At 43.3% G+C, this 24,502-nt stretch overlaps 1 protein-coding gene across 6 annotated transcripts in view; it reads right to left on the reverse strand.

Moving 5' to 3' along the window:
* ralgapa1 (Ral GTPase activating protein catalytic subunit alpha 1) overlaps positions 1–24,502 on the reverse strand; it is a 259,513-nt gene that overhangs the window by 121,838 nt on the left and 113,173 nt on the right. For all 6 annotated transcript variants that reach the window (XM_078562768.1, XM_078562766.1, XM_078562765.1 and 3 more), the window contains exon 16: positions 5,695–5,856. In XM_078562768.1, coding sequence (XP_078418894.1) covers positions 5,695–5,856 — 162 coding nt within the window. The remainder of the gene's footprint in view (positions 1–5,694; positions 5,857–24,502) is intronic.

Raw genomic sequence — 24,502 nt, forward strand, 5'->3', positions numbered from 1 at the left:
GGTTTCCATGCCCACCTTTGATGGTGCCATGAGACTTCATGGGGTCCAGAGTCGTTGTTGAGGACTACCAGGGCAACTCCCTCTTTACTGTATACCGCTGTGCCGCCACCTCTGCTGGGTCTGTCCTGCCGGTGGGACAGGACATACCCAGGGAGATGGTGATGTCCGGGACATTATCTGTAAGGTATGATTCCGTGAGTATGACTATGTCAGTCTGTGAGACAGCTCTCCCAATTTTGGCACCAGCCCCCAGATGTTAGTAAGGACGACTTTGCAGGGTCAACAGGGCTGAGAGTGCCATTGTTGTTTCCGGTGCCTAGGTCGATGCCAGGTCCAGTTTCATTCTTTTTTTGTGGCTTTGTAGTAGTTTGATACAACTGAGTGGCTAGGCCATTTCAGAGGGCATGTAAGAGTTAACCACATTGCTGTGGGTCTGGAGTCACATGTAGGCCAGACCAGGTTGGGATGACAGATTTCCTAAAGGGCATTAGTGAACCAGATGGATATTTACAACAATCGACAATGGTTTCGTGGTCATCCTTAGACTTTCAATTCCAGTTTTTTATTGAATTCAAATTCCGTCATCTGCTGTGGCAGGATTTGAACCCAGGTCCCCAGAGCATTGCCCTGGGTCTCTGGATTGCTATTCCAGCAACAATTCCATGCCGCCATCAGCTCCCCCTAAGTGCACTGAATGGAGGCTTTTCTCATTAGCAATAAGCACACGTAAAAATACTTTTAATTTTACAAGAAAACAAAACTGCTATACTTGCATCATTTGTGGGAGCAATGTAAGTGCCCCAGAGACAATCAACTACTTGCTAGAATGGACCATTACGCATATCCACTTTTGGTTACTTTCATAACTAGCTAGATTACCCATCATGTAACATCTTTGTTCTTTAATAACCACTGTAGCAAAGACTAACTTGATTTGTTTTTAAAAAAGTAATTTTCCTAGCATGTAAAAATATGACATGATAGATAAACAGAGTCACGTTTGGTCTCCTTCACCACACAAAGCCCTATGATCTGTGCCACTGCATTTGGCCTGAAACCGCTTCTCTTAACTGGAAAATCTACATTCTTGTGTGACCCAAGGTAATTAGTTGGATACATGTTGTGTGGCTGTGTATCAAACAATGGAGAAGGCCAGGCAAGTCAATTACCTTTTCTATTCATTTAAGTATTCGCCACATGACGTTGGAGAGTTATAAAATTTGAAAAGGAGACGTAGGAACAGTGGCCAATAAATTGAAGGCTGCATTCAAGATTTTTTAGGCAGATCAACTTAAAATGTAATTTTAACTTGAAAGTTGATCACAGAAGATGGAGTTCAGCTGTTAAACGGATTGCTGTTAAAAGGCTTCTAACTAATGGGCAGAGCTCATCACCACCCAGGCTTTTGGAGTTTCCCAAATAATTTTGCCATAAAATCCTTCAGCTAAATGCCAAATTAATTAAAGCCACAGCTTCTAGGTTAATTGTACCAACGTCATATTTGTTTATAACTACAGTCGTTTCTTTATGAGAAGCCATTATCCCCAACTGAAACTAATCAAATAAAGCTCAATAGAAAGAAGTGACATCTTTGTTCATGTGTGGAAACCTATGTCGTCAGAAGTAGCAGCAGCGGTAGATCGTCTGTCCTTATTTCTTTCCAGAGCAAATTTAGTCCATGTAAAGTAGAAGTCTTGTCTATTTACTTAGCTCTTGCAGAATGTCACAGCAACTTGCACTTATGTAGTACATTTAATGTAGCAAACCAGCCCAAGGCACTTCACAAGAATGTAATCAGAGAAAAACTGACAACACGTCAAAGATGAAGATATTGGGATAGATGACAAAAAAACCAGATTAGTTTTGAAGAAGCGTCTTAAAGAAGCAAGCACTGTTGATATTTGGGTGGAAGCTCCAGAGCTCAAAGCATAGATTGCTCATGGCACATGTCAATGTTGGAGTGAAGGAAGTGGAGAACACACAAGAGGCCAGAGCTAGAGGAACATAGCTGAGAGCTGCAGGGTGGAAGGTGATTGGAAAGATTGAGAGGGGAGAGGCTATGAGGGAATTTGAACACAAGGATAAGAATTTTAAAACTGAAGCATTGGTGAACCAGGATCCAATGTAGGTTAGTGAGCACAGGGGTGATAGATTAACAGGACTTGGCAGTGTTAGGATGTGGACAGCAGGGTATTGGAAGACCTCAAGTTTGTGGAACGTGATGATAAAAGACTGGCCAAGAGAGCATTGGAATAGTAAAGTCTAGAGGCAACAAACCTTTGGATGAAGGTTTCAGCAGGAGATGGTCTATTGTAGTGAAGGAAACAAATGGTGTTGCAGAGGTATGGAGGCAGCCACATACTCCTTCGGAAACCAAGTGTCCAGTGGTGATGTAGTGGTAATGTCACTGGACTATTAATCCAGAGGTTCAGGGTAATGCTCTGGGGAAATGGGTTCAAATTCCACCATGGCAGCTGGTGGAATTTAAATGTAATTAATGTATCTGGAATATAAAGCTGACCATGAAGCTACCAGCGAGTGCTGTAAATTGATGTCGTAAAAACACATCGGATTCGCTAATCTGCCATCCTTACCTGCTCAGGCCTACATGTGACTCCAGATCCACAGCAGTGTGGTTGACTCTTAACTGCTGTCTGAAATGGCATGGCAAGCTACTTGGTTCAAGGGCAACTAGGGATGGGCAATAAATGCTGGCCTTTACAGTAATGTCCACACCTCATGAAAGAAGAACAAATGGGGTAAAGGAGCAAAGGCACCTAGGGGTCCAGTTATGCAAATCACAAATAATGATGCAAGTCAATCTGGCCCCAAAAGAAACAAAGCACTGGAGCTCATTTCTAGAGAGATAAAATTTTGGCCAGTCTCATCCTTTCCCATCACAGTCAATAAAGACGACATAATATTGCTGCATTTCAGTAACATTTACAAAAGGTAGATAAGCTTGTTAACCTTCCTTTCAGCATTTTATTTGTCCTTTGATTCATACACATCATCTGCATGTTGTAATAATTGAGCCAACTTTGGTTCAGGATAAACAAGCTCAGCTGTAGGAGAAATTGTGTTAAGTTTGGTCAGACCACACCTGGAGCACTATGAACAGAAAGTGCAAAACATTTTATTAGGGTAATAAAACAGATGTTGTACACCCAGACTGGGACTTTTTATTCCCTCTAATGAAGAGAAGACAGATGGATGACCTGATACAGGTTATGTTAGGGTAGATGTTGCGAAGGTATTTTCTCTGGCGGACAAGAATAGAACTAGGGGGCCATAATTATAAAGAAGTTACTAACAAATCCAAATCAACAATTAAGGATAAACTTCTTTAGAGAGTAGAATGCTCTACCACATGGAGTTAAGGTGACTAACAGATACATTTAAGGGGAAGCTAGATAAACTTATGAGGGAGAAAAGAATAAAAGACTATATTGGTGAGGTTAGATGAAGATGGGTGGGAGGAGGGTTGTGTGGAACCGGCATAGAACTATTGGGTCAATTGGCCATGTTTCTGTGTAAATACTATGTAATACTATTCACTATTTATCGTCTTTGCGATAAGAGAGCATATGGGGTCAGAAATTCAGCTCAGACAGTACAATTTGGCCTGAGAAAGATTGTGGTCAGGTAGGTAGATGGAACTGTTAATTTTTTTGCAGGGGCTATAGACAATGTTTAATTGGAGGAGTATTTTGAACTGAATATTGATCATGCAGCATTGCAACATACAAGCAGTGGAGGGGTCTAAAAAGATGGTGCTGTGACAGAGCTGGATGTTGCTGGGGTACACACGAAACCTGAAGTTAAATCTTATGGATGATGTAGCCAAGGGGCAGCGTGTAAATGAGGAACAGGAGGGACCCAGTATTGATCTTTGGGAAATTTCAGAAATAATGATGCAGGCCCAAGAAGAAAAGCATTTCAGCAGATTCTTTGGCAATGGCTGTAATGGCAAGTGAGGAATCAGGCAATGGCGGACCCAGACAGCTGAATAAAGGGACACTGGAGAATGATGGTGTCATCAATTGTATCAAAAAAGGATACCACACCATTTTGTTTAGAGCCATTTCAGTGTGGTGGCTGGAGCAGAAAACTGACTGAAGACGTTCAAACATGGAGTTGCAGAAAATGCAGGTCATTTGGAAGGTGACAACTTACTCAAGAACTTGAGAGGGGCAGTTGGAGATGAGATGGTAGTTTTCAAGAGCAGTGGGGTTGATGGCAGGTTTTATAAAGAGGGGATTGAGGTCGACAGATATGAATGGAAGGTGAACAGTGCCGGAGGAGAAAAAGGTTCACAATATTAGCTAGTATTGGAGCCAGGAAAAGAATCCAAATGTTAGTGTTTTAGTTGGAATAGCGGCAAGAGGACAGGAGGGTTGCATGAATAGTTGAGCATGGAAAGGACGTGAGGGTAGATAGGAATGAAAAGGTGCAAGTTTAGGGCTAGGTCAGGGGTGAACCTTGGCTTGGTGGACACAGAAAAGGGAGGGTGCTGCAAGGGCAGTTCAAGCATATGGTCTCGGTCGCAATAACAAAGCAACCCACTAGTTCCTCATTCTTGTTGCTGGAGGTGAAGGTGAAGCAAGAAGGGGGTTTAACCAGAAGGTTGGGAGTAGAGAAAAGAAGCCAGGGGTTATCTTTGCATTCCAGGATGATCCTCTAGTACTGAGTAGTTTTGGCAAAGAAGAGCAAGCTAATTCTTGATGTAGTTCAGTCAGATCAGGAAATGAATGGTTAAACCAGCTGTGCACCATATGCAATCAAGTCTGTGCCCCTTGGATTTAAGGGAGCAAAGCTGGAGGTCATACCAGGGGGAATGATCAGGTGGGAGAGTAAGGGTTTTGCTGGGAATAAGGACATTAAAAGTAGAGGTGAGGGTATTATTGAGCAGATTGTAACTGAAGTAGTATTGTGGCATTCAGAGGGTTAAAGGATAGACAGTTGAGAGTTTAGAAGTGATTCTGCATGTGATTGGGAGTTGTGGGAGTTGGGGAAGAGATTTTTCTAGGAGCAGACATGAAAGTCAGTGGAGTTGGAAGAGGGAAGGGGGTTATGTGTGGTGAGTGATATCAAGAATTGATCACAGAAAACTTGATGAGATTATCATGGGAAGAGGGGCCATATGAAATGGCAAGACTGATGGAGGAGGAAAGTTTGTAGAGGTGAAGGCAGGACTTGAGGGGGCGGGGGCAGAGAAAAAGCTCAAAGCAAATAATATTGTTCAAGTAAACTGAACAAATACAATATGCTCAGCTGGAAATACAAATCCTTAGGCATAGTTTTGGGAAAAGATCATAAAAAGGTAAGCAATCTGTGGAAAGAAACTAAACTTGGAACTGAAGATGTGTGTGTCAAAAATTTTTAGCTCAACAGATTTATGTTAAATACTCCAAATTTTTTTAAAAATGTTGCAGTTGTAATAGGCAAAGGATGTGAAATAATTTACATAATTCCAGCGAATTGCAAGACAGCTACTTATTCAATTCCATTCAACCACATTATCAAAATGAACAGCAAAACAAAAATCAAATTATAAATAGGAATTTATATAGTAGTATTGCATTAACAGACTAACCTTTTGAACTAAGGATAGTGTCATGCCAGTTCAGAAAAGTTTGGTAACGCTAAATAACTTTGAAAAGTCCTGTTGATTAATATTTCAATTGTACTTACCTATAGTTTTTTGTCGTACTATACTTCTTGCCTTTTCTGTTCCTGGGGAACCGGCAGTGGTAGCACTTCGCTGCCTCATTTGCACTTGCCCAGGTTGATCACGACTCCAACCTCGTGAAAATGATTTATCAACTGCTGACTTTTGACATCCGTGACTACCACCTAAATTCCAACAACAGCAGCCTAAGTATTAACATTTTAAGTCTTGTATGTCAGCAATCACTGATTAAATATTTCAGTAACTAAATCAAAGATAAATTAATTTTTATATGGATGGTTAAACTATAGCTTTAAAATTTTAGCCGGTCTTGTCCTTCTCCACCTCACTGTCCATAAAGCAGACAGAATATTGGTGCATTTCGGCTACATTTATAAAAGGCAGATAAACTTATCAATCTTCCTTTCAGCATTTTACGTATCCTTTGATTCATATAAATCATCTGCATATTGTAATAATTGAGCCTACTTTGATTCAGGATAAACAAGCTCAATTACAGGAGGTGAGAGCATTGTAAACGAGGGTGTTGCATGTTGTCTCTTACTCCCTATACAACTCCCAAGGATCTGTGCATTGTATCAGCTAATTTTGACCTGAAGTCAAAGAGAAGCCATCAAATCTCGAATAGCATAACTACCGTTACGCCAAGTACCATCACTGTCACCACTGGGCCAGAATGCTAAAGGTCATTCCAGACACTGAGCACACACTCCCAGCTGATATTGTTTTAGAAAAAAAAGTTCTTCCTGTGTCCTGGACAACATTAATTTCTTAACCAACACCAACAAAACAGATTAGCTGGTCATTCATCTCATTGTGTTTGTGGGACCTTTGTTCTGTTCAAACTGGCTGCATTATTTGCTAACAAAACAATAATGACTAAACTTCAAAAGGCAGTTAATTCGCTGTGAAGAATTTTGGAAAATCCTGAAGAGATTAAATGCACTACAGTAAATATATGCAAGTCTTTCTAGGTCAGCCCACATACCAATAAATGGAGCTCACTTGGAACAGAGTCCAAAATACCCATTGAAAGCTGCTCTTTGTGGTATGGGATCTGGAGGAAATGTTCTGATACAGGATCAGTAACCCCTGTAGGTCATTACATTGAAGTTTTAGGAAAACTGTACGTTGAACACCTTAGCTAATTTGGAACTCTGGTTCAGCAAAGCCTTCTTGGGCAGTTCCTCAGTTATTTTCCGCCTTTCCCTTAGGAAGTCCTTTACAAAATGCCAATGAGTCGATGGGGAAGCTCCAAGTGGATCCCTCTCCATTCCAGGAAACAGAATGTCTCTGAGTGCTTCGAAAGTATGCACATATGTGTTAAGGGATTAAAACACACAGCTCTGCCATTATTTTAGAGAGTCTGCTGCAAAAAACTGACCAACTTTTATAGAGCGTATGATCTGTCACTGGATTGTATTCAGAAGTTGGAGAGAGTTAGTGGCAGTCCTGAGGAGGTAGTTCATGATCTCGATGCAGTAAACATACATGATCACTTATACAACCTTTATAAATCTTACGATGGCACTCTCAACACTCATCATTGCAAATGATCAGCAATGTCCAATTGGGATTGACCAGCAGAAATACACAGACTGGAGGCGAGCGGCAAGTGTAATCAACTTTCAATTGGCTTTTTTGTTTCTCAATTTTATCCTGAACAACACAAGAGCAAAGGTTTGGTCCTTTTTTAGTCGATGCAATTGACATTCATTTGAATGCTTGCCAAAACAATTTTAAACAAAAATGCGATTGGGGGTACATGCTATGCAAAGTACAACAGCCCAAAACTTTTTGCAAAACTTGCAGTATGGTCATACTGTCCCATCTGTAGCTCTGGTGCTGTAAAGGTTAGGATACAAGGGAGTGTTGCCTTGCTATTGCAATTATGTGCAAGCCAAGCACATGGCCTCACCTGAATCAATAACTAATGCCTATAAAGTGCAAAAAAAATTAAAAAGCACTGCAATGCAGCCAGATCCCAGGACTCAAAGCCAAAAAGAGTATACTCTCAGTTGCAGGTCTGGAATAAACACTTTGTAGATAGGTTCCAGCAAGAAAGGTTTCGTGTTATTCAATTTTTCACGATCATGCAAAGTAGAGGAATGGAGCACAGTGATGATGCTACTGGACTTGTAATCCAGACACACAAGCTCAAATCCCACTTTAATTTTCCAACTTTATATTTTTAATTAATTGATCAGTAATAGTGACTGAAATATCATTGTCGCAAACACCCATTTTGTTCACTAATGGCCTCTATGGAAGAAAATCTGCAGTACTGGTGTGATGGAATCCATTGCTTGAGGAGTCTCAGTGGGCGGCGCTGACGAGAGATAGGCATTAGAAGTCCAGGAGAGACACCAGAGTAGATCCCCAGAGAGCACAGCAAGAAGTGGGTATCGTCTAATGGCTGAAGCAGACCACTAAGAGCAAGCAAGGGAGAGGGCGCGAGGAAAGATAGGGCGTGAGAAAAACACACACACGGCCAAGGTCAGGCCACCAGGTGCATGCACACACCACGGGACTCTGAGCATCTGCCAGACCTCTTCCCACATGACCCCAGCAGGTGCAAAATCAGATCCACGTGACCAGGTTTGCCAGTGAAGAAGCTGGTGGTGCAGTTGAAAAGGGAATGCAAATGCTGGATCAGAGAGCAGGAGTAAGGAAATAAGTTTGCTGTTGCTGTTTCAGTTACTTTAAAGGAATTGACTAACCAGAACTGGCCAGGGTAGAGTATTGTCATTGACAGTTTAGAGAAAGGTAATACTGGTGGATCCATGCCATCAAGACCATCATGTGCAAAGCTGAGAAATTTCTGGAGAAATGTGCTATCCTGTTGAATATTGGACCCATGGATCTCGGGTTGAGGGGGAACTGTTATCTGCTAAGAATCGGTGACTAAATCTGCGAAGGAAAGCAACTGGAATTCCACCCAAGGAAGATCAGAGCTTTGAAGGATTTTGTGTGCCATATATGCTGAGTGGGCTGCCTGATAAATCGGTCAGATCTCTCTTTGTTTTAGCCGCTATTTAATGTGTAATTTATATTGACCATGTTTTGACTGTTGGTTTTTGTTTGATTATTAAAGTTATATAAAAAAAAAAGGCAAAATCTTGTCTATTGGTTTTTTCATGGGGGTGGGGGGGGGGGCGGCGTTATTCAGTAAATTTGGTTCTTTTGGTTTGATCATCTCCACGGGGACCATACCATTCAATCTGGCCTACCTGTGACTCCAGTCCCACAGTAAAGTGGCTGACTCTTAATTGCCCTCTGAAATGGCCTAACTAGCCACACAGCTGTCTCAAACGGCACTAACATCTGAGGACATGTAACAAAATTGGGAGAGCTGTTCACAGATTGTCACTCTGTGGCCATAACTATGTCATTCTCTCAGAATCATATCGTATAGCCATTGTCCCCAGACTCCATCACCACCATTTCTGGGCATGCCCTTTCCCACCTGTTAATTGTATATTAATTGTGTTTAATTATATGTGGGTGGTGGAGGTTAATTAAGGAATCACTTGAGCAAAGGAAAATAGACACACTAAAACCATGGTTGTGGGTTAGGAGGTGCGTGCTTGTAATGTGCAACTCCAAATGTTAGGAGATAACAATAGTTTAACTAAGTTATATTTGTATTTGTGGATGTTAGGAATGAGTTTTAGCTTTTAATGTTTAAGTTTGATTTGTTTTAAGAAAAGGTCAAGTTGAGTCTTCTTTTCACTATAAAAAGGTGCCAGCATTTCTAAATGAGAGTTTATGACTAAGGGAAGTTAAGCAAACACAAGAGTAGAAAAACTGTGCTGTTGCCTAGCCACAGGGGTCCAGAGAGGCAAGCCCCAACCAAAGACACACATACAAGAAACTAGAAACGACTAGGTACTTTACAGCCTTCCGGACTGAATATTGAATTCAACAACTTTAGATCTTGAATTCCCTCGTCCATCCCCACCCCCTTTCCGTTTCTTCCCTCTCCCTTTTGTTTTTTCCAATAATTTATATAGATTTTTCTTTTCCCACCTTTTTCCATTATTTTTAAATCTATACCTGTAATGCCCTGTCAGTCTTTCCACCCCACCCCCACTAGAGCTGTACCTTGAGTGTCCTGCCATCCATTCTTAATTAGCACATTCTCTTAGATAATATCACCACCTTCAACACCTCTTTGTTCCTTTATCTGTGACATCTTTTGATTATCTGCTCCTATCACTGCTTGCTTGTCCCTACAACCACCACCCCACCCCCAACTTCTCTCCCCCACCGCACCCCCCACCTTAAACCAGCTTATATTTCACCCCTCTCCTATTTTTACTTAGTTCTGTTGAAGGGTCATGAGGACTTGAAACGTCAACTCTTTTCTTGTCCGCCGATGCTGCCAGACCTGCTGAGTTTTTTCAGGTAATTCTGTTTTTGTACTAGAAACAGCAGTTTGATTTGTAAGCTGTTTTGAAGACAGCTCCCAAGCAGAAGCAACCTAAAAAAAGTCAGATAGCCAGTTTCAAGCTAAAGTTGGTTGAAAGTAGCTGCCAGGAGAGACTAGAAGGGGACAGATAGCAAGTCACAAGCTAAAGGAAAAGTCCCAGAATTCAGGGGAGCATAACAGGAGAAAGTCCCAAGCAGACCTTCTAGTCAAAGGACGGACAGGAACCTGGAAAAGGTCCTGTTGAGTGAGTTAAGAGTGAAAGGCAGAGAAAAGGCCCCAAGCTTCAAGCTCCAAGCTGCAAAAAGCAGAGTAAAGGCAATATAAAGGCTTGTGAGAAATCAGAAGGTCCAAAGGCATCTAAAGGTCTGTAACTCTTTGCTATGGACATGTGAAGCAATGGTATACTGTTGACATCTGAGTCAATGAGAGTGTGTGCATGGAGGAAAGCTTGAACGCACGCGGCAACCCAGGGGAGAGGAACATCGGAAAGAGAGTTCGAAACCCTGGAGATGAACCCTTGTGGAAGTTGTCTGAGAAAAAGGGTCGATTTGGGAGAAGATTCCTAGGCGAGTTCTTGGCAGAGAGTGGAGGTTGGAAACCCTCGTGTGAAAGACAGAGCTCAGTGAGACTGGTTGGCTCATGGTGTGACAAGCGTCTGGGGGGAGTTGAGGAGAGATCCATAGCATCTGTCTGGGGTGGCATCTGTCACTTGGTTTCAGAGTGTGGTGTGTCTGACCACAGGTCGCCAATTGGTTTACGTGGACCATGTGCTTACCGTGAACATTAGAGTATAAGATAGCTTTTATAACTTGCATTATCCTTACAAATCTGTAAAGGTATAGTTGTGGGTGAAGGAGTATTGTAATATAGTTCATCTTTTCTTGTTTAACAAATGTTTTATGCTTTTGTTAGAAGTCCATTAGCTGACTCCAGTGAGTGTTCAGTAGTTCCTATCCACTTATCTAAACAAACAAATAAATGTTAGGGTCTCATCAAGCTGGGTTTCATCCCAGGATCAGGCTTATCCAGTGGTAACCTCAGCTGCAGATCATAACACAAGTAAATATAAAATTGTATAAAGATTAGCTCCAGTTCTATGCTTCACCAACTGGCTTTCTGGAATAGAACACAGTAGAAGATAGCTGCCTAAACTTGAAGGTTGGAAGCTAAGAAAAATAATTTCAGACAGAAAACTACAATCCAAGCAGCCAGTTAAAATTGGCAAAAGCAAATGTGAGTTGACAGCATACGAGTGCCTATAATGTTCTGAGTCTGAACCATACGGCCCATGGAAGAGCCAGATAGATATGTGGACATAGGTTATATCCCCACCAAAGATGAAATAGCATGGTCTTAGCATTGTCACTTCATCAAAGCATTCCTGAAGAGGTCAAATATCCTGCCGTCTCATGGGAACACCTAGCTTTTGACCAACCAAAATGGAGAAGGCTCATCCAGGGAGGCACCAAACACAGAGACTTTGTCAGAAACATGCAGAGGGGAAGTTGAGGCATCAGGGGGAGTGCAGAAACCTCCAATCGACCCGTCTACCCAACCATTCAAGTACCACCTGCCCTGCACGTAGAAACCCATCAAACCAGAGTGGAAGCAAGTCATCCTTGATCCCAAGACTGCCTAAGAGGCTTCCTACAGATGTACAATCAGAAATAAAAGTATTTTGCGAGCTGGATGCCTATCAGTTGGATAGTGATGAAGGTTCCATTCGAGTTATTGGATTAAATTTACATGATGATTTGTTAAATGCCTAAGAGGCATGGTCAGACTTCGATAGCTTTTAGAAAATGCATTGTCATTCCACAGAGAAATAACTCATGGACTTCACCAGATTATATAAGAGAATGACAAAATTCAATTTGGGGACACCTGGATCAATACTAGGGTTTAAACTGCTGGACTGTTCTAGAGTGTCTCAGACAGACAGGCTCCTGGTTCTAACTAGTGTTCAGTTCGCAGAGTCCACCACCTTGTTGCATCAGATGTTGGCTGCCTTGAAAGAATTCCTGGAGAAACACTCATTACCTGCAGCCTAGGTGGACTCGATTGTCAGATTTCGAAATGGCCCAGATACTGGATGCAGGCACAAGGTATAACGAGGATGAAAACACCATTAGCACATCTGGCTATTGCAGCAGAAGACAGAATTGGACCAGCATCATAGGCAAATGAATCATAGAGTTAGACAGGGGAGGTGATGGCATAGTGGTATTGTCACTGGGCTAATAATCCAGAGTGATGCTCTGGGGACCCGGGTTTGAATGCCGCCACGAAAGATGGCGGAATTTGAACTCAATAGCAAATCTGGAATTAAAAGTCTAGTGATGACCATGAAGCCATTATCGATTGTTGTAAAAACCCATCTGGTTCATTAATGTCCTTTAGGGAAGGAAATCTGTGACTCCACATGTGACTCCAGACCCACAGCAATGTGGTTGATAGTGCTTTAAATGCCCTCTGAAATGATCCAGCAAGCCACTCAGTTATATCAAACCGCTACAAGGACACAATGTCAAGCAACAACCTGACGGTCATCCTCACGGAATCATAACTTACAGATAATGTTCCAGACACCACCATCAACATCCCTGGGTATGTCCTGTTTCACCGGCACGACAGACCCAGCAGGGGTTGGTGGCACAGTGGTACACGGTCGGGAGGGAGTTACCCTGGGAGTCCTCAACATCGACTCTGGACCCCATGAAGTCTCATGGCACCAGGTCAAACATGGCTAAGGAAACCTCCTGCTAATTACTATGGACCGCCCTCCCTCAGCTGATGAATCAGTGCTTCTCCATGTTGAACACCACTTGGAGAAAGCACCGAGGGCGACAAGGGCACAGAATGAAGGGGGGGCTTCAACGTCCATCACCAAGAGTGGCTCGTTAGCACCATTACTGACCAAGCTGGCAGAGTCCTAAATGACAAAGCTGCTAGATTGGGTCTGCGGCAGGTGGTGAGGGAGCCAACAAGAGGGAAAAACATACTTGACCTCATCCTCACCAATCTGCCTGTCGCAGATGCATCTATCAGGACAGTATCGGTAAGAGTGACCACCACACAATCGTTGTGGAAGCGAAGTCCTGTCATGAAGAGATATTGTCCATAATGTTATTGGAAATTATTTTTGAAATGGAATTGTAGTAGTAGGGTCTGTGCGTTTGACTGTGTGTGTCTTAATTGGATTAAAACCAGCTAGTCTGGGTGCTTTGACGTATAGAGAGGAGTCGGTTTGAAATGGTAATCAGATAAACATGGAGAAGTTTAGAAACACAGGTGTCAAGGTGGCATTTTGTATTTTTAATTAAAACATTCAAAAGAATGGGTGAAATCTTGCACCCAGCTGGGAGACACCAAGCAATACGTTTATATTACTAATAAAATTAGTGGGATGAAAATGTTATTATTAGAAGGTGTGATGTTAAAAGCCTAATGATACAATAGGAAATTTACATTCAAAGGAAAGCAAGGTGTAAACAGAAAGGAATGTGTGCGTGTAAGGCAGAAGCATTTAAGATCTAACAAGCCTGTGTCTGCAAGGAACCTCATTTTGAATCCGTATGGTCAAATGGGCTTTGCCTGGAGTCTTTTAAAATCTACGAGTTTTACTGTTGCCTTGGCGGAGATTTAACTGGAAGTGGTTAATTTGGGGATTTAGTTAAAAGTTATTATTGTAGGGATTTGTAGCCATACGTATGCGTTTAATCTGTTGTTAAATTAATAAATGTTTAATTTAGTTTTATAAAAAACCTCGAGACATGGTGGTCTTATTACTACTGAATTCAAAGCCTGCATCTCGAAACATACAAATTGCAAAAATGGATTACAACGGTTGTTTCAAGCTTCCCTCTGGGATTTGAGCACCTCAGCCTTTACCATCGGCTGTATCATAACAGTCCCACCTTCAAAGTGAGGATACTGTCCATCATGTTGTGTGGCACTACCACCATGCCAAATTTCAAACACATCTAGCAACTCAAGACTGGGCATCCATGAGCCGCTGTTGGCCATCAGTAGCAGAATTGTACTCGAACACGATCTGTAATCTCATGGCCTGGCATATCCCCCACGCTACCATTACCATCAAGCCAGGTGATCGACCCTGGTCCAATGAAGATTGCAAGAGAGCATGCCATGGTAGCACCAGGCATACCTAAAAATGAGATGCTAACCTGGTGAAGCTGTAACACAGGACTACTTATGTGTCAAACAACATAAGCAGCAAACAAAAGACAGAGCTAACCGATCCCATAACCAACAGATGAGATTTAAGCTCTGTAGTTCTGCCACATCCAGTCGTGAATGGTAGTGGACAGTTAAACAATTCACTGGAGGGGGCGGCTCCACTTATATCCCTATCCTCAATGGTGGAGGGGCCCAGTACATCAGTGCAAAAGATAAGGCTGAAGGATTTGCTACAATCTTCAGCCAGAAGTGCTGAGTGGATGATCCATCTCGGCCTCCTCCGGAGGTCCCCAGCATCACAGATGCCAGTCTCCAGTCAATTCGATTCACTCCATTGACATCAAGAAACAGCTGAAGGCACCGGATACTGCAAAGGCTATGGGTCTTGACGATGTTCCAGCAATAGTACTGAAGGTTCTTGCTCCAAAACTTGCTGCGCCCCTAGCCAAGCTACTCCAGTACAACGACAACACTGGCATCTACCCGGCTTTGTGGAAAATTGCCCAGGTATGTCCTGTACACAAAATGTAGGACAAATCCAACCCAGACAATTACCACCCCATCAGTCTATTCTCAATCAGCAGTCAAGTAATGGAAAGGGTCATCAACAGTGCTATCAAGCGGCACTTGCTTAGCAATAACCTGCGCACCAATGCCCAGTTTGGGTTCCGCCAGGGTCAATCAGCTCCTGACCTTATTACAGCTTTGGTTCAAAGATGGACAAAAGAGCTGAACTCCTGAGGCGAGGTGAGAGTGACTGCCTTTGACATCAAGGCTGCATTTGACCAAGTGTGGCATCAAGGAACCCCAGTAAAACTGGAATCTATGGGATAAAAGCAGAATACTTCAGATACTGGAAATCTAGAACAAAAACAAAAATACCTGGAAAAACTCAGCAGGTCTGACAGCATCTGCAGAGGGACACAGTTGACGTTTCAAGTCCATATGACCCTTCATCAGAACTAAGACATATAGAAATGAGATGAAATATAAGCTGGTAGAGGGGGGTGGGACAGGTACAGCTCGATAGGGGGCCAGTGATAGGTGGAGGCCAAGAAGAGACTGCCAAAGATGTCATAGACAAAAGGACAAAGGGGTGTTGACGGTGGTGATATTATCTAAAGGATGTGCTAATGGGGACATTAAGGGTAGCAAGCAGGACAAGCTAGTGGCAGATGGCCCTGGGTGGGGTGGGGGGGAAGGGATCGAAATGGGCTTAAAAGGTGGAGATGAAACAATAGATCAAAATAAATTTAAAAATAGGAGGGAATAGAAAAATATATTTGTAAAAAAAATTATAAATTATTGGAAAAAGGGGGATAGGAAAGTGGGTGGGGATGGAGGAGAGAATTCATGATCTGAAATTGATGAACTCAATATTAAGTCTGGAAGACTGTAAAGTGCCTAGTCAGAAGATAAGGTGCTGTTCCTCTAGTTTGCATTGAGCTTCACTGGAACATTGCAGCAGGCCAAGGACGGACATGTGGGCATGAGAGCAGGGTGGTGTGCTGAAATGGCAAGCGACAGGGAGGTCTGGGTCATGCTTGCGGACAGACTGAAGGTGTCCCGCAAAGCGGTCACCCAGTCTGCATTTGGTCTCTCCAATGTAGAGGAGACCGCAATGGGAGCTGCGAATGCAGTAGACTAAATTGAGGGAAGTGCAAGTGAAGTGCTGCTTCACTTGAAAGGAGTGTTTGGGCCCTTGGACGGTGAGGAGAGGGGAAGTAACTGGGCAGGTGTTGCACCTTCTGCGGTTGCATGGGAAGGTGCCGTGGGAGGGGTAGAGGTATAGGGGGTGATGGAGGAGTGGACCCGGGTGTCTCGGAGGAAACGATCCCTGCGGAAAGCCGCCGGGGGGGGGTGAAGGGAAGATGTGTTTGGTGGTGGCATCATGCTGGAGTTGGCAGAAATGGCGGAGGATGATCCTTTGAACGCGGAGGCTGGTGGGATGATAAGTGAGGACAAGGGGGACTCTATCATGGTTCTGGGAGGAAGAGGAAGGTGTGAGGGCGGATGCGCAGGAGATGGGCCGGACACGGTTGAGGGCCCTGGCAACCACCATGAGTGGAAAACCTCGGTTAAGGAAGAAGGAAGACATGTCAGAGGAACTATTTTGGAAAGTGGCACCATCAGAACAGATGCGACTGAGGCGAAGGAACTGAGAGAATGGGATGGAGTCTTTACAGGAATCGGGGTGTGAGGAGCTGTAGTTGAGGTAGCTGTGGGAGTCAGTAGGCTTGTAATGAATATTGGCAGACAGTCTATCACCAGAAATTGAGACACTCTCTCCTCCATCCCCACCCCCTTTTTCCAATAATTTATAATTATTTTTACAAATATATTTTTCTTTTCCCTCCTATTTCTAAATTTATTTCGACCTATTGTTTCATCTCCGCCTTGTAGCCCATTTCGATCCCTTCCCCCCACCCCACCCCCGTCTGCCACTAGCTTGTCCAGCTTGTTACCCTTAATGTCCCCATTAGCACATCCTTTAGATAATATCACCACCGTCAACACCCCTTTGTCCTTTTGTCTATGACATCTTTGGCAGTCTCTTCTTGGCCTCCACCTATCACTGGCCCCCTATCAAGCTGTACCTGTCCCAACCCCCTCTACCAGCTTATATTTCATCTCATTTCTATGTCTTAGTTCTGATGAAGGGTCATACAGACTCGAAAAGTCAACTGTATCCCTCTCCGCAGATGCTGTCAGACCTGCTGAGTTTTTCCAGGTATTTTTGTTTTTGGAATCTATGGGAATCAGGAGGAAAACTCTCCGCTGGTTGGAGTCATACCAACACAAAGGAAGATGGTTGTGGTTGTTGGAGGTCAGTCATCTCAGCTCCAGGACATCATTGCAGGAGTTTATCAGGGTAGTGTCCTCGGCCCAACCACCTTCAGCTGCTTCATCAATGACCTTCCTTCCATCATAAGGACAGAAGTGGGGATGTTCGCTGATGATTGCACAATGTTCAGCACCATTCACGACTCCTCAGATACTGAAGTAGTCCATATCCAAATGGGGCAAGACCTGGACAATATCCAGGTTTGGACTGACATCAAGTCCCAGGTGATGACCATCTCCAACAAGAGATTATCCAACCATCGCACCTTGATGTTCAATGGTATTATTGAATCCCCCATGATGAACATCCTGGGGGTTTAACCATTGACCAGAAATTGAACTGGACTAGCCAAAGGCTAGGAATCCTGCAACGAGTACCTTACCTCCTGACTCCCAAAAGCCTGTCCACCATCCACAAGGCACAGGTCAGCAGTGTGATGGAATACTCTCCACTTGCCTGGATGAGTGCAGCTCCCACAACACTCAAGAAGCTCAACACCATCCAGGACAAAGCAGCCCGCTTGATTGGCACCACATCCACAAACATTCACTCCCTCCACCACCGACACCTAGTAGAAGCAGTTTGTACCATCTACAAGATGCACTCCAAGAATTCACCAAGGCTCCTTTGACAGCACCGTCCAAACCCACAACCACTGCCATCTAGAAGGACAAGGGCAGTAGATAGATGGGAACATCACCTGGAAGTTCCCCTCCAAATCACTCACCATCCTGACTTGGAAATATATTGCCGTTCCTTCATTGTCGCTGGGTCAAAATCCTGGAACTCCCTCCCTAACAGCACTGTGGGTGCATCACATGGACTGCAGCGGTTCAAGAAGGCAGCTCATCACCACCTCCTCAAGGGGCAATTAGGGATGGGCAATAAACGCCAGCCCAGCCAGCGAAGCCCATCTCCTGTGAACGAATAAAAAAAATGCCCAAGGAATCGGTGCTTCAGGTGTGACCCGAATTATCATTACATGATAAATTGCCCAAAGCAAAGAGGCAGGGTGCTTGAAATGACACGAGACAGAGAATTCACAGCAAAAGTACAAAGAAAACTATGAATACGAGTAAATTGTAAACATCACAAGGATTTTCATCTTATGATGAAAATGCTAGTTGTAAACTCTTAACTGTGCAGTGTCAGATAGTGCTTGCACTTCAACAGTATGTTGAACAGATTGGTTAAAATGTTGCCTGGATTCACTAATGAGGATCAATGCAAGGTTAAGACCTGTGAAAATAAGAACATAATGGTCAGGAATAGCACAAGTGAAAGTGCTGATTCACTGGTGAGGATCAATGCAAGGTTAAGACCTGTGAAAATAAGAACATAATGGTCAGGAATAGCACAAGTGAAAGTGCTTTCAGCAATGTAACTTGAAAGGAATCATGCAGTGATTGATGAAATGCTTTATAAAATCTTGTCTGATCAACAAGACTGCAAGTTGACAACTGCCTTGCCAAAGGCAGTTTATGCCAAGGGAATATGGTCCCCGTTAGTCAGTCTCTGGGCAAAATCCCAAATTGTGCTGTGCAATAGTCCTACTGCTCTTGAAGGTACTATGATTATTTCCTTTCTTTACCACACATTTGAATGCTTTACATACAGGGAATCAAGCTTTCATCAAGGCTGCGGTCTCACAGAAAATTCAGAGAGCTCTGATGCATTGTGTAAGACCATCCAAAACAGGATTTAATTCAGGAGTTGGTGTATTATAAAGGAGTGGGTCATAGGGAATGGAAGGACCTTGGTAAGGTAATAGGGTGTGATGGTAAGACAGTTCTTCTCAAACATGACAATCAAACAATTTTAAGGTTCACTTTGAAATTAATTACAAAATCTTTAACTCTCAGCAGCTAACAGAAGTAAACACAGCACCTTGTACTTCAAGTGTTCCGGTGTTTTGTGGCCCTGAGGAACAGAGTATGGGAGAACAAGGGCTGGATATTGAGTGTGAGCATGACAAAACTTTGAAGGTCAATCGCCTTAAGTGGGTACTCTGGTCACATATTCCAGGGAATCTCATGACTAGAGGGATGTGCAGGAAAAACCAAGACAAGTTTAAATAATGGTTGAATTTTCAGGATGGCCAAAAGCAAGATCCACTAACTAGCAGAACGAGGTGAAAGAGTGTAGATTAAGAAAGTGGAGTACAAGTAATGATCGTAGGTCCAGAAAGAAAAACAATCACGTATTGCAGAAAGAATCTCCAATATTGTAAGAGAGTGACCTCACAGCAATAGTCCCGACAGGCAAAAAAAAGTGGAAGCAGAGGCAGTAGCTTGAATAGACTACATAAAATAAAGGACACAGAATATTCTTGGAAGAGTACCAGAGGTAGGTGCCTCACCATAAATGCTAATATACTAGCACGGATAGACGATTGGCAACTAACAGGAAACAGAACTGGGATAAATGAGTAATTTTCAGATTGGCAAACTGCAACTAGTGGAGTCCCCCAATGCTGGGGCCTCAACTATTTACAATCTATATTAATTACTTGAATGAAGGGACCGAGTATATTATAGCCAAACTAAGATAGGTGGGAAAGCAAGTTGTGAGTAGGATACAAACAGTCTGCAATCAGATATAGATAGGTTAAGAGGGTGGGCAACAATTTGGCAGATGGAGTATAATGTGAGAAAATGTGAACTTGTCCACTTTGGCTGGAAGAAAGAAAATCATTATTTAAAATGGAGACTGCAGAATACGGTGGTACAAAGGAATCTGGGTGCCCTCATACATGAATCGCAAAAAGTTAGCATGCACATACGGCAAGTAATCAGGAAGACAAATGGAGTGGAATATAAAAAGTAGGGAAGTCTTACTAAAACTGTACAAGGCATTGGTGAGACCACATCTATGTACAGTGTTTGTCTCCTTATTTAAGGAGGGATATATTTGTACTGGGGACAGTTCAGAGAAGGTGCACTAGGTTGATTGCTGGTATGAACAGGCTGTCCTTTGAGGAAAGGTTGAGCAGGTTGGGCTTTATCCTCACTGGAGTTCAGAAGAATGAGAGGTGATCTAACTGAAACATAAAAGATTCTAAGGGGGCTTGAGAGGATAGATGCTGAGAGAATGTTTCCCTTTCCTTTCCGGGGAATCTAGAACTAGGGGGCACAGTTTCAAAATAAGGGGTCGCCCATTTAAGACAAAGATAAGGAGGAATTTCTTCACACGGAGGGTCGTTAATCTTAGGAATTCTTTACCGCAGAGAGCAATGGAGGCCAAGTCATTGAATATATTCAAGGCCGAGTTAGACAGATTTTTGATCTGCAAGGGAGTCAAGAGTTATCGGGGGCTGACAGGAAAGTGGAATTAAGGCCACAATCAAATCAGCCATGATATCATTCAATGGCAGAACAGGGTCGAAGGGCCAAATAGCCCATTCCTGCTCCTATTTCTCGTCTTGTGCTCTTACGATAGTCAAATTTTCATGGCTGCCAAGGAACTCAAGAATAAACGAATGAGGTGTAAAAAAAAGGGAATTAGGAATCAGAGTAAGACGAGTTATCTAAAGATGATAATTCTGAAGCTTGATTGGTCAGTTGAACTAGCTGGACATTCAGACTCGACCAGATGCTTGTTTTGATGTTTTGGAGGTAAGTACGACAATGAAAACACTCTAAACCAGAGAAAGTTTTTAGGCCAAATAAAACATTTTTAAAATGTGGAAAACATGTACTTAAATTCCCATCCTTAGGTGACTCAAAAACATGAAAACAATTGCTTTTAGCGATGGTTTGCATACTAGTCTTCCCGATGAGCATTCTGGTGCAGTAGATAAGGAATTCTATTTGTCAAAAATTTTAAGTGAGTTTCTGCACAAGGGGCATACTGAAGATAGTGTAACATTGCATGTTATAAAGATAATCATTCATTGCGGGATAATGTGCACCCTATGAAAAGGGGTGAGAAAAAGGTCACAGATTGACCTTGCTGGCTTGAAACAAATGCTGGTGAGAAAGAAAATCTCTAAATATAATGAGTGGATCCAAGTCGCCAACTCTGATTGACTTGCAAAAAGAAATGATGCATGAAGAAATCATGAGGGGCGTCTCGTAAAGTAATGCCTTGTATAGAATATGAATATTTTTTATTTAATTTGCGCATATTAATTCTAACTTTTATTTATAGACATTGAAGGGAATTTATTAATTATATTTAATTGTATGCTCGTGGTGGACATTAACGGGGGATTCATTTGAGCCCTATAAATTGACTAAGACTGTGGTTGTTGAGTTAGGAGTTTTTGCTTGAAATGAGTAACTCTGTAAATATAAAAGCATATAAAGATTGGCTCCAGTCTATCCTTCATTAACTAGCTTTCTGGAATAGAATACCATGGGTAGGACAGGTCCATCAGACGTGGAAGCACAGTGGTATAAATCAGGAGGGAGTGGCCCTGAGAGTCCTCAAGAATGACACTGGACGCCTGAAATCTCATGGAATCAAGTCATACATGGAAAAGAAAGCCGGTTGATTATCATCCATTCCATTCCCTCAACTGATGAATAAGTACTTTTCCATGTTGAGCACCTCTTGAAAGAGGCACCCAGAGTAGTAAGGGCACAGAATGCACTCTCAATGGGGACTTCTACGTCCGTTACTAAGGGTAGCTCAGTAGCACTGATCAAGTCCTGAAGGACATAATGGTCAGACTGTGTGCGGGCCAAATGGTGGGAACACCAACATGAGAGCAGAAACCTACTTGACCTTGTGCTCACCAACCTACTTATCATGGATGCACCATTCCATGACAGTATTAGTGGGAGTGAGATTCCCTCTGTAGATCACCACTTTGACGTGGTGGAGCGGCTTCTGCACTCCAACAATCCCTTGAGCCATTCCTTCAGGAGCTTCCTACTCCTGGTCGGGCCAACAATGATGACAGTGTTGGGGAGAGGTGCCAGACAAAGTGTGGTCCAAAAAGTCCTCAAAGGCAGAACAGGTGGAGGAAAACTGCACATCTCACCAGCTGTGAAGGCAGAAGTAGTTTGCAGCAGCAAGGTGGTACCAGTCATCGTGGTTTGACATCATTGAAATCTGACCACATGGCCATCAAGGTTGTGTGGACAATGACAGTGCCCCAAGGTCCCCACGGTGAGCAATGTCATGCGCAGGTTCCTGCATGCCCAAAGATTTGTAGGATGAGAATCAGCCTGTTCAGTCACAAAGACCCATGACAGAAACTCATGACCAAGTAGATATCATCTTGAATTGAGGGGCAGCTGACGACAGTAGGATTAACTACCACTCAACCCTTGTGCAAATGAAGACACAGAGGACACCTTGCATCATTTTGTGTGGACTATCACCTTGCTAAATGGGACAGATTCAGAACAGATCTAGCAGCTCAAAGCTGGGCACCCATGAGGCACTGTGGGCCATCAGAAACAGCAGCAGAATTGTAGACCACCACAATCTGTAACCTCTCAGTCTGACACATCCCTGACATGACCATTAACCATCAAGACAATGGACCAATCCTTGTTCAATGAGGAGAATAGGAGTGCATGCCTCCTATTCAATATGATCATGGCTGATCATCCTCTTCAATGCTAATGGGGTAATTTGCCAAGGTTCATTTGTCAGCACCTTTCAAACCACTGACCCTTACGGCCTAGAGCAAGGGCAGCAGACGCATGGGAACACCACCGCCTGCAAGTTCCCCTCCCAGTCACGCACCATTTATTCATTGCTACTGGGTCAAAATCATCATACTCCCTCCCTATCAGCACTGTGGATGTTCCTACATCAGATGGACTGCAGCAGTTCAAGCAGGCAATTAGGAATAAGCAATTACCAGGTCTCACCAGAGATGGCTTAATCCTATGAATGAATTAAAAAACTTTAGATGAAAAAGAAAAATTGTATTTATATTGCACCTTTAACAATTAAATGTCCCAAGACATTTCACAGGAGCATTATAAAACAGAGTATGAAACTGAGTCACACAAGATACTGGGGTAGATAACCAAAAGATTGGTCAAAGTAGTACAATTTAAGGAGCATCTTAAAGGCAGAAAGAGAGGTAGAGGGTTTAGGAACGGAATTCCAGAGCTTGGGACCTAGGCAGGTAGCAGTACAGCCACCAAGGAGGCTGTACAGACAGTACAGGGTCATAGTGGTATTGTTGCTGGACTAGTAATCCAGACACCCAGGGTAATGCTATGGGGACTCAGGTTTGAATCCACAGATGGTGGAAATTGAATTCTATAAAAATCTGGAATTAAAAATCTAAGGATGACCATGAAACCATTATCGATTGATGTAAAAAGCCATCCGATTCATTAATGCCCTTTAGGAAAGGAAAGCTGCAATCCTTAACTGGTTTGGCCTACATGTAACTCCAGACCCACAGCAATGTGGTTGATTCTTAAATGCCCTCAAATAGCCTAGCAAGCCAATCAGTAGTATCAAACTGCTGTGACGTTGATAAGGAACAAAACCGGACAGACCACTTGGCATCGACTTAGGCACCGGAAACAACAATGGCAAACTCAGCCCTGTCGACCCTGCAAAGTCCTCCTTATTAACATCTGGGGGCTAGTGCCAAAATTGGAAGAGCTGTCTCAGATGCAAGTCATAATCATACTCTCAGAATCATACCTTACAGAAAATGTCCCAGACACCACCATCTCCATCCCTGGGTATGTCCTGCCCCACTGGCAGCACAGGCTCAGCAGAGGTGGCAGCACAGTGGTGCATAAGCAGGAGGGAGGTGCCCTGGGAGTCTTCAACATCGCCTCTGGACCCCATGAAGTTTAATGGCATCAGGTCAAATATGGGCAAGGAAACCACCTGCTGATTACCACATACCGCCTTCCCTCTGTTAATGAATCAGTACTCCATGTTGAACACCGCTTGGAGGAAGCACTGAGGGTGACAAGGGCACAGAATGTATTCTGGGTGTGGGACAAAGGACATAGCTGCTAGATTGGGTCTGCAGCAGGTGGTGAGGGACTCAACAAGAGGGAAAAGCATACTTGATCTCATCCTCACCAACCTGTCTGCCACAGATGCATCTGTCCTTGACGCCACCGTACTAAATGGGATAGATTTCAAACAGATCTAGCAACTCAAGACTGGGCATCTATGAGGTGCTGTGAGCCATCAGCAATAGCACTGTACTCAGCCACAATCTGTAACCTCAAGGCCTGGCATATCCCCCACTCTACCATTACCATCAAGCCAGGGGATCAACACTGGTTCAATGAAGAATGCCAGAGGACAAGCCAGGAGCACCACCAGGCATATCTAAAAATGAGGTGCCAACCTGGTGGAGCCACAACTCAGGGCAACCTGCGTGCCAAACAGC

The sequence above is a fragment of the Cetorhinus maximus genome, chromosome 18 (assembly GCF_964194155.1).
Source record: "Cetorhinus maximus chromosome 18, sCetMax3.hap1.1, whole genome shotgun sequence".
NCBI lineage: Eukaryota > Metazoa > Chordata > Chondrichthyes > Lamniformes > Cetorhinidae > Cetorhinus > Cetorhinus maximus.